Source organism: Arachis ipaensis, chromosome B9 (assembly GCF_059453495.1).
Source record: "Arachis ipaensis isolate K30076 ecotype BB chromosome B9, ASM5945349v1, whole genome shotgun sequence".
Classification (NCBI taxonomy): Eukaryota; Viridiplantae; Streptophyta; class Magnoliopsida; order Fabales; family Fabaceae; genus Arachis; species Arachis ipaensis.
The window spans coordinates 12,951,584-12,963,578 of record NC_142444.1 but is presented as its reverse complement, the minus strand read 5'-3'; the positions used below and the strand labels follow the sequence as shown (position 1 = coordinate 12,963,578).

The window sequence follows — 11,995 nt, the reverse complement described above, 5'->3', positions numbered from 1 at the left end:
AATCGATGAAATTAATTTTTTAATTATTATCATTACATCCATTCATTATAATTTTTAGTAGCATAGTAATTTTATTTTTGGACGAAGCTTCTCTAAGATGAGAATTAATAAAATAATAAAATAAAAGATTAATTATTCTTAAATAAAAATAATGAGTCTCATATAAAATATAAATTTAATAGTGACTAATCCTTTGCTTAATCTCTTTACCAATTTTACTATGGATAATATTAGAGATATATTATCTAAAATTATTTTATATAATATATATAACATTTATAATTTCATATACATAATATCAGTAATTAGATATTTATTATATTTAAAATTATATAATGATTCTAACAATAATTAATAAATATTAAATAAAATAATTTTTACACTATTTGAACTGATTTTTATCATCTCCCATCTCATGCATTATTGTTTCACCACATATTTAAATTCTTTGCTTTTCTTCCATATTTAAGAATGCGAACAAGGACGCCATGCATGGGCCACAGGGAGGTTTTGAATATTGAAAATATCTTTAACTCTCATAAATTTATGTTTATATTTTTTCGGCCGCTATAAATAGAGCTACCAATATACCCGAGTGATTCCAAGATCTTATGAACAAAGCTTCACATCACACATACACAGCTCAAGCATTTGCATCAACAAAGATATGGCCTCCAAACCTGGCTTTCTCACTGATTGGCCATGGAAGCCTCTTGGAAGTTTTAAGGTTTCATCACTTATTATTACAATTCTGTCTAGTAATCTAAATTATACCTCTCTTATGTTTATCATATCATAGTATTATTTAAGCCTCACAAATCATATATAAACCCCATAATAAGTATTTGAATTCTTTTTCATCTTTGAATTTTTTTCGTGAGAAATCTTAACATACAAATTTTATGGTGTGGTCGAAATATTCTTATAAAGACATCTTTATATTAATAAATTAAACAGTTCAGTCAAATATATTCAGTTAACGATTTATAATATCATCTTCATATTGTATTTTACTATTATCATGTAAAGATCATGCATTACAATATTTTTTATTAATTTTTATTAAAAAAAAGCATAATTTTTGTTTGTTTGTTTTGTGATGATGTGTATGAATGGATGAAAGTGGGTGATTTTGACACCATGGATAGCACACAGCACCTACTCTTTCATAACGAAGGATCAAAATGAAAGAGACATTGGATACTTTCTAATATTTCCATATATGATGTTGAGAATGCTCCATGATCAAGCTTGGATCACTCTTTCTCGCCACAGAACCTCCAAAGGCAAAAGCAGAATCCTTGACAAAGGAATTGAGTTTGAACAAGTTGATCGAGAAAGCAATTGGTTAGTGCAAGTACTATTTATATATAATACATAACAATGATTCTAATATGATTATGTTATGATAATTACGGTGATTATAGTATTTTAAAAAATATTGTTAAAATTAAAATAATATTTTTTATTATTAAACAATATTTTTTAAAAAGTATTGTTAAAAAAAATATTACTAAAATATAAAATATAATATTATAAGACTAATATAATTTATTTTTTTTACCAATATTATAAGTACTTAACTATCAATGTATTTTTATAAGTTAATGTTTAAAAAAACCCCTAAATATACTAATAGAATGTGTCTATGCTAACTAAAGTTACTAGTATGTAAACTTTTTTCTTTTATAAAATGAGATACTAAATTAAACTAAACATCTCTATCTATAAAGATACTTAACATTAGCTTCTTTCTAAAAATTTAGATTACTTTAATACAAACAAATAGAAAATATTATAATTAACTTCACCAAGCCCAAGGAAAAATCAGTATAATTTGCCTACATAAAATTATAAGAAATAAGTTAGAAAAATGTTATATATATACTTATAAAAAAAAAGACATATTTGAGCATATACTTTTATCATACCCTATTTAATATATGAGAAAACTTTTTAGTAAAAAAAAATGACCATTCAATAGGAGCAATAATGTTAACTATAAAGAACTGTTATCAATATTCTCTTTACTGCCATGACTTTCAGGTTTTCAGTTTTCCACCATACCTTATCTAACCAGAGTTTTGTTATGTTTTTTTTGTTCGAAAAAAATATCCAAAAATAATAATTGAATTTTTTAATGTTAGAAATTATACAAATAATAGCTAAAAAAAAACAGTTTTGATATGAGTGGTGGTATAATTTAATTGATAAATGGTATGATGAAAATGTAATTGTAATGGTTGCAGGGATGACCAGATATTGTTGAATGGGTTATTATTCTACATAGGTTACATGTTGGTTCCAGAAGGTTCTCACCTACCAATATGGAAAACAGATGGTGTTATTATTACAACTCTGTTGCATGCTGGACCTGTTGAGTTTCTCTATTATTGGTTGCATAGGGCACTCCATCACCATTTTCTCTATTCCAGATACCATTCTCATCACCATTCCTCCATTGTCACTGAACCCATCACTTGTATGCTCTTTTTATTATTATTATTATTATTATTATTATTATTATTATTATTATTATTATTATTATTATTACACTTTCACTTATTTTTATAATTATTCATTTTCACTAATATTATAACAACCACAATTTAAAACTCAGGTATTGCTACATATACAAAAATATTCATCACCAAATTAACTACTCATATTAAATATATATTTAAAAATAAATAAAATTACACGGATATATAAATATGTAATGACTTATCTGATAATTATTTTTTTATGTTTCATAATATTTTTTATATGAAAATAACTCTCTTAGGTCTCATCTAGCAGCTCCCTTAACTCAAGTTAGTTATATATAGTTCTCTTAGTTCTATTGAATTAGTTTTGAAATTTTGCTATATTTTAGTTGAAAGAGAAGTTTAATTTATGGAATAAAAAAATTAAACTAGAAGCCTTGATTTTTAATTAAATTGAAAGTAAGTCCATCAATCAATGTTTACTAAATAAAACAGGCCACATCAATCAAGTTAGTGCTTAACCAAGTGAAATACTAATTAAGCTTCTGCCACTTGAATTGTATACACCTAACAAGGAAAAATATTAGGGCCCATTAGAACTGAAAAATATTAGGGATTATTAAAATTTATTATTTTGTCATTAATTTAATTTTTTAGTTTAATTTTTTTAGTCTAATAATAATCTAACAACATACTTTATCTTATATTTTTAAATATTAATAGCTAACTAAATTTTAAAAACAATAAATTTTAATAATCCTATAATATTTCTCTACCCAACAATTTATTATCAGAAAGCTACCTTGTTTACGCATATCTAAAAATAATTATAATTTAAGAAATATAGATAGGATAAGATTTTTATATTTACAAAATAACAGGAAAAAAATTCCAACTTTGATCTTTAATTTACACCTTACCAAATTTTTATATTTTTCTCTTTCTCAAAAATAGATTTTTTAATTTCAAATTAATTGTCTATTTTAGTTTTTTTAATTCATTAAAAAATTAATATATTTAAATAAAAAATATTTAAATAACTAAATATATCAATTTTTAATAAATCTAAAATATAAAAATAACAGTTAATTCCAAAAAAGATCTCTAAATTCATAAATTAACAATATAGCTATTTTCATAAAGATATCTTTATATTAAAATGATATTACAAACTATTAAAAAAAATTAGTTAAACATATCCAATCATCTAACAATTTATAATATCATTTTCACATAATAATATGATATGATTAACAACCGATTAACAAATCATAAGATTAGTAATATTTGTGAGAGATGCATGCAGTTATAGTGGTTGATTAAATGGTTGTTGTTGCAGCTGTGATCCATCCATTTGCAGAGCACATAGCATATTTTGTGTTATTTGCAATTCCACTTTACACAACAGTGATTACAAGGACAGCTTCCATTGCATCCTTCGCTGGCTATTTGGCCTACATTGACTTTATGAATAATATGGGTCATTGCAACTTTGAGTTCATTCCAACCACCCTTTTCTCCTTCTTTCCCTTCCTCAAATTTCTCATCTATACTCCTTCGTAAGTTCTCTCTTCTCTTCTTACTAATTAATTCTTAAAGGACCGACAATAATAATAATAATAGTTGTATTTAGTTCATTATGTAGCTTTCATTCGACGATTACATCTTATCTTGTATGGAATTTAGATCATTGAAAGCGATTTATATTATACTTTCTGTTTTTGAACGAAAAAAATAGAAAAATTAATCATAATAAAAGAATTAACTCTAATAAATGTATTCATCATGATCATGTCACTATTAGAAAACAGCAAATTATTTACGAATTTTAGTTTTTACTTGTTATAAAATTATTTTTTTTCAAAAATTTAAATTGATATGAAAAGACACATAAATAGTTATATCTCTAATATATTTTTTTTATGTTAGAGTTTTTTTTTTTTGAATTTTTTGTATAGACTTTATTTTTCTTCTTATTTGTCTTTTTGTTGGATTTTTTTGGATTATTAAGGATTAAACTTTACATTTTTAAGTAATAAAAATCTAATATTATACCATAAAATCACTTTTTTTTAAGTTTAAATCAATAAAAAAGATACGTAAATAATTATATCTCTAATATTATTGATAGATTTTTTTTTACTAACGGGTTTTGTTCAATGTTAAAAGATTCGTCGGTAAAATGCAAGCATATTTACATGAAATAATATTTAATTTAAAAATCAAATTGAAGTTCAAATTTATATTTGATAACTAAAATTAAATAATATGTAAACAGTAACTAATATTAAATAGAAAAATTAAACTTTTGGTGACATTTACATTTTTTGAAGGATTTATATATACGAGTATTTCTTTATAATAATTTTAAATAATAAGTAGTTGAGTAAAACTAATCATTACTATTATAACCTTTTTTTGGGGATAAGATATATATGAGCCATGAGGGACCAGTTATATAGATAGAGATGCATCCATGCAATATGGGGATTCCATCTTGGTACGTAGCTAGTGGGCAGTGGTCATCACTAGTATTGTTTATATAATAAGGACACATTAAACTGCATCAAGCCCAACATTCCAATAAATTATGTGACCAATTTGGATGACTTTTCCTCTTTTATGGGTTTCTGTTACTATCATCAAAGAGCGTTGTAACTCAATTAATGAATTTTGGTGTTGCGGATGAGTGTTATTAATTGCACTTTCCTTTTAGGGTAAATTAAAAAAAAAAGAGAGATAAAATGAAAAGAGATGTATTATCATATTATGCTGTCAACTAAGACCAATGGTCAATTCTGAGTGAAAATTTTATTATTAAATAGCGAAAACTCATATGCACAGTTGATAATTAAAAATAATTAAATATAAAATTTTACTTTATATATATATATATATATATATATATATATATATATATATATATTAGAAATATTAAGAGATTATTATAATTTATTATTTAATTATTAATTTAATTTTTTTAGTCTATTAATTTAACAACATATTTTATTTTATATTTTTAAATATTAATAATTAATTAATGACTAAAAATAATAAATTATACATTAAGAGACTAGAAAAGAAAATATTAAATAAATAAATTATAGAAGATTAAAATCATATTTTATAATATTAATTTATTTTATTTGTTTTAAAATAACTATCTTTTATTCTTTTAGTAAATCTAAAAGTTAAAAAAAAAACACTTATTTTAAAATAAAAAGAGTATAAATATTAATAATATTTTCTCTAACTAAAAATTATCTAAACATATAATATATGGCACAGCCAAACTGCGTACTAATATCTATAAAAATATATTATTAATAATAATTAAATAAAAATGATGTGTATTATTTACCGTGAGGTGGCTGTAAATCAGTGCATATCACTAGATAATTAATAAATAAATTTAAATGTATAGTATTATTTTTAATTATATAAGTGTTAGATATATTTTTTTTATAATAATAATTATGTATAACTTTGCATGCATTATTGCATTAAATACTTATCATTCTATTGATAGTTCCATATATACTGAAACCACCTGATGAACTGGGAAGACATATGTGATTGAATAATTTAGATAGGATCCCGCTATAGAGATAATGGATTAGATTTTGGGGTTCACTAAGTATCGAACTCTTGACCTTTCGGATCTAGCGCTCTAATATCATGTCATGATACTATTTATCCCAAAAATTTCAACTGATAAGAAGAAATAACACTAATGGTTATATCTCTAATACTTCCTAAACTTCTATTATACACATTATACAAATATTTTATTGGCTTCTCATACTTTCCCATTTATATAACGTAACCCTACTAAGTTCTCTGCAAGTTGTCTTAATATATCTGATAACGATCTTTTAAATAATGGAAAAAGGTGCTTTTGAACTCAAATAAACATTTACACATACACATTAATTATACAGTGTATATATATTAATAATAATGACATGTACGATGTATCCTTATTTCTCCAGTTGTCTACTCCTCCCTGGACCCGGTCAAACTTTTAAGTATACTTTGAATAAGAATTTTAACATCCATTGAATAAGCCAAGAAATTAAACTATACAGTGTATATATATATATATATATAAGATAAGGAAAGAGAAAAGTTACAGAGGATAAGATCTAACCCTACTAAAAAACAAATTGAGAAAAAAAAAATCAATTTATTTTTTTAATCTCACTCTTAGTCAAAAATAAATTTATTTAGAATAAAAATAATACAACTAAGAATAATTTATTTAGATATGATTAAAAAATAATTAAATAATTATCTATCATAAAAAATTAAATTATTAAAGAATAAAATTAAAATTTATTTTAAAGTTAATAAAATTTAATTAATTAATTAAAAAAATTTAATATATTAAAGATAAAAAAAATAATTTATATTTTATTGTATATATACTATATTTTTTTTTAATTTATCTATTAGCCATTCTACAAGTATTCTATAATGAGTAATAATTTTTAAAAGTAAAATTAAAAAAAATAAATTTATTTAAAATAAAAGTAATGTGGTTAAGAATAATTTATTTAGAGATGATTAAAAATAATAGAATAATTATATAAAGTAAAAAATTGATATTATTAAAGGATAAAATTAAATTTTTTTTCAAAATTCAAAACAAAGTTTATTTAAATTAAATATTAAAGAAGTTCGGTATATTAAAGGCAAAAAATATAATTTATATTTTATTGTATATGTATCATTTTTTTTATTTTTTTAAAATTTATCTACTAGTCATTCTACAAGCATTCTATAATAAATAAAGATTTTAAATTTATAATGCAATTCATTCTATTAGAATTCATTTTTATTTTACTTAATTTAATAATTTTTTTAAGAATAATGTATCATTTTTGTCCTTAATATTTTCATCCTATTTAAGTCACAACTCTGTTAACAAATCACTAACGACATAATAACATTGAGACAATTTTAAAATATTTAAAATTTAAATAGAATGAGTTAAACGTTATGAACAACTATGTTAGAGACAAAATAATACTTTACTCTAATATTTTATGTTGTACATTTTGTGATTTTGTATTTGAGTCCCCTCACTCTCATTTTGAATCTTTTTGAGGGTTTGATCTAGGAAAAAAACTCTGCTCTCATTAGTGAAATAATAATTAAAAGTATTTCATTAATAATAATTGAAAAAAATTTCCCCTTAACCTTTGCAGCCAATTTTGGTTTTTTAGATCAAATCTAATTAAGAACCTCGTATTATCTTTGAAGAATACTTACATTTAGTTTTTAATTTTGTACATGCGCTAACTAATATAATTTGCAATATATATGGCAGGTTCCACTCATTGCACCACACACAATTCAGAACTAATTACTCACTTTTCATGCCAATTTATGATTACGTGTATGGAACAATGGACAAGAGTTCAGACAAAACATATGAAATGTCACTGAAGAGAGAAGAAGGTTCAGTAGATGTGGTGCACCTAACACACCTTACAACCCCAGAATCAATATATTATCTTAGGTTGGGGTTTTCTTCATTAGCATCCACACCACAATCTTCAAAATGGTACCTCTATTTGCTGTGGCCACTGACACTTTGGACTTCTTTGATGACTTGGTTTTATGGCAAAACATTTGTTTTGGAGAGGAACAATTTCAAAATGCTCAATTTGCAATCTTGGGTTATACCAAGATTCCATGTTCAAGTAAGATTTCTTTAGTTATATATAGTTTTGGTTTTTTATTGCAAAATAAGTTTTAAATCCTTGTAAATTTGGTAAATTTTGGTTTCGGTAATGCTCGGAAAAAAAAAAAAAAACAGTCAAAACTTGTCTTATTTAGCATCTATTAATTATAGCGACATGAATAAAAATATAAAAAATTTATAGGAACTAACTCAAAAAAAAAAAAATTACAAGGATTTTTTTTTTAATTATTTTGTTTTTAATAAAGGGGAAAGTCAACTTAAGGCTGGTAAGTATTTGGTTGAAAGGTAAAATTCGGTGAAAATCTTTGTTGACGAGCTTTGTGTGAAAATTGGAAAAACATTACTCTTAAAATTTATTCAGAAATATTAACATCTATTTTTACCTCTAGTTACCAAATAATGAAGAATATATATATTTTTTTTCTTTTATTTTGTCAGTATTTCTTCAAATGGCAAAGAGAAGCATTAAACAAACTGATAGAGGAAGCAATACTTGAGGCAGAGTTGAGAGGAGTTAAGGTTTTAACTCTTGGTCTTTTGAACCAGGCAAGTATATATACCTTTTATTTTGTGTGTGTATGTGTATATATTATTTTGTGTATATATATATTAAGATATATTATTGTCAGTCTAATGAGATGGTTAAATCAAATGCTAACTGAACATATTTGTAAAAGGATCATTTTTACATGATTAACAAAAGCCTGCTTCTTTGGTATATCATCACTTCTCAACATTTTCTCAGATGGCATTTGTTCCCCCTTCCCATATAGAGAGAGGTTTTGAATTTGAGTCTAATGATGAAATTAGCCTTCGAAGGATATGTTATTCTTTAAATTCGTCTTTTTGAAAAAATTTATTAATCAAATTAGTGCTTTAAAAATTATAAATTAATCTTTTTTATCTTTCTATCACTTAACTAATAGTTTCCGTCAACAATTGATGATATAAAACATTAACGGATAGTATATATGACACCTAACATGTCTAATTGGATGTTGAATAAATATGTTTATAAAAATATATCAATTTAGTTCATTTTTTCAATTATATAAACCCTAATCCTAATATAACTTAACGACACTAAATTGATAAATTTTCATAAATATATTTGTTCAACGTCTAATTAGATATACTAGGTATCATGTGTGATGTAAGTTAACATTTTATGTCATTAATTATTTACTAAAACTATTAATTGAGTGACTGAAAGACGAAAATGATTAATTTATAATCTTTGAAAGACTAATTTGATTGATAAATTTTTTTATGATGAATTTAAAAAATGAGTTATCTTTTAAGGACTAATTTGACTATTAACTGATTCTTCGAACCTCTCCTGATGTATGTGACCAAAAAAAAAATTTAATATTGTGTTATATAATTTGAATGTATTGGATGATGCAGGGAGATAAGCTTAATAAACTTGGTGAGATTTACATAAAGAGCTATCCGCAGCTTAAGATAAAGATTGTTGATGGAAGTAGCTTAGTTGTGGCTATTGTTCTTAATAACATTCCCAAAGAAACAACTCAAGTGCTTCTTTCTGGTAAACTTACCAAGATTTCATATGCTATTGTCAGTGCTTTATGTGAAAGGGGTACCAAGGTACGTTACATTATTACTTTGATCTTTGCAATAATCTTGTTATTATAATCAATATATATTCATATTCAACGTGCATTTAAAAAACAAGAAAAAACAAGTTGGATTCCTTCATTGCTATTCCATGCAATTCTTTTCAGGTTACAACAATGTACAAGGATGATTATGATAATCTTCAATCAAAGCTCTGCTCTGAGTCCAAAAAGAATTTGGTTTTCCCAGGATCCTACACTGCAAAGGTACATGAAGAAAAAAGAAATCAAGATTTAATTATTCCGTCAATCCTCATAATTTTATGAATTTTTAATTAAATTCTTATACTTTTTTCTTTTCAATTAGGTTCCTATATCATATCAGATTTTGCAATTAATTCCTTGTCGTGACAAAAACATTGGAATTAACGGAATATTTCGTTAAATAAAATGAGCATGTCTAACAATTGACTGAATATTCTATTTTGATTAACAGAATATTCAGTTGATTTCAATGTTTTTGTGACAGCAATGACCTAATTACAAAATCTGATATGATATAGGACTAATTGAAAAGAAAAAAATATAAGAACCTAATTGAAAATTCGATGAAATCATAAGAACCAGTAGAGTAATTAAAACAAAAATCAGTTAATTCCATGAGAAACGGAAATTAAATTAAAATGTATTATGAAAATCATGTATCTGGTTTCAAATTTAATTTGCAGATATGGTTAGTAGGAGATCAAATTAACGAGGCTGAACAGAAAAAGGCACCAAAAGGAACATTGTTCATACCTTTTACCCAATTTCCTCCAAAGAAACTTCGCAAAGATTGTTTCTATCATACCACACCATCCATGCTAGCTCCCTCTTCTTTAGTTAACGTACATTCCTGTGAGGTAAGTCTTGTAATAACTTTTAAGGTTTAGCTAACATTTATTTGTTCTTATGAGTTATGACATAATATGCTAGTTATATCGAATCCGTTATTTTGATATTCAGAAATGGTATAATTCATACTTAAAAATCAGCTACCAAATTAATTATCGTATATTTGTATATAAATATATGTGATTTAATCTATTTTCAATGTATATTTTATATTTTAACATGTATTTTATATAATTAGCTAATTTAACGGCTAATTTTTGTGTGTATATAATATAATTATTTTTTATTTATATTTTGACTATCAAAAACGCTCTACAAAAACAAAAAATCTATCACTAGATATTATGTATGTGTATGTGTTTCACATATTTTTTAATAATGAATAAAGTTATTATTAATCAGCCAATGTTATATTTTTAAACTTTTATTATATTTTAAATATAAATATAAATTTATTTTGATTATATTATTTTTTAAATTTGATTATAAATATGAATCAAGTTAGAATATATTATTTATCGGTAACTAAATTTCAAAATTCAATTGCAGAATTGGCTGCCAAGAAGGGTGATGAGTGCATGGCGTATTGCAGGGATATTGCATGCCTTAGAAAAATGGGATGTTAATGAGTGTGGAGATGCTATGTTTAGCATTGAGAAAATATGGCAAGCAAGTATTCATCATGGGTTTAGGCCATTAAAAATAAATCCTCTTATTAAAATTTAAATAATTAATAATTAGTCTTTTTTATGTGACTAAATTAAATATTATTTCAGCTATTAAGTTTATTTGTTTATGATATTTAAAGATATAAAATTAATATTATAAAAATTGTATTAATTATACATTATATCTAAATTATCATAAGTTATTTGTGTTAGTAGTTATATCTTACAATTTATGTAATGTAATAAATTCTATGAATTAATGAGAACATAAAAAATTAATTCTAATTGAGTATTCATTGTGTTAATTTATATATAGAAAATATGAAACTATTATTATAAAAAATGTTTAATTACTTTGTTGGTCCCTATAGTTTCGTGAAATTTTCAATTAGGTCCCTATACTTTTTTTCTTTTTAATTGAGTCCATGCACCAAATTTTTTTTTTCAATTAAGTCCCTCTTAGTAGTAATTGGCTTAATTTTATAGGGACCCAACTAAAAAAAAATTGGTACAGGGACCTAAATAAAAAGAAAAAAAAAGTGTAGGGACTCAATTTAAAAAAAAATTTGATGCAAGGACTCAATTAAAAGAAAAAAAAATATAGGGACCTAATTGAAAATTTTGTGAAACTATAAGGACCAGTAGAGTAATTAAACCTAT

At 23.9% G+C, this 11,995-nt stretch overlaps 1 protein-coding gene across 1 annotated transcript; it reads left to right on the top strand.

Moving 5' to 3' along the window:
- The first annotated feature begins 549 nt into the window (after positions 1-549).
- On the top strand, positions 550-11,620 carry LOC107618742 (very-long-chain aldehyde decarbonylase CER1). Its single transcript, XM_016320884.3, has 10 exons — positions 550-727; positions 1,124-1,347; positions 2,250-2,482; positions 3,826-4,045; positions 7,819-8,194; positions 8,635-8,742; positions 9,604-9,804; positions 9,942-10,040; positions 10,502-10,675; positions 11,217-11,620. The coding sequence occupies exons 1-10, from the start codon at positions 668-670 to the stop codon at positions 11,391-11,393; spliced, it is 1,872 nt and encodes a 623-aa protein (XP_016176370.1). The 5' UTR covers positions 550-667; the 3' UTR covers positions 11,394-11,620.
- Positions 11,621-11,995: the final 375 nt, after the last annotated feature.

Bases quoted from the DNA above. Each gene is read 5' to 3' on its own strand.
- LOC107618742 (XM_016320884.3), top strand. From the start codon at position 668: ATGGCCTCCAAACCTGGCTTTCTCACTGATTGGCCATGGAAGCCTCTT. The intron at 2,483-3,825 runs GTATGCTCTTTT...TTGTTGTTGCAG, and splicing joins TGTCACTGAACCCATCACTT to CTGTGATCCATCCATTTGCA. The intron at 9,805-9,941 runs GTACGTTACATT...AATTCTTTTCAG, and splicing joins TATGTGAAAGGGGTACCAAG to GTTACAACAATGTACAAGGA.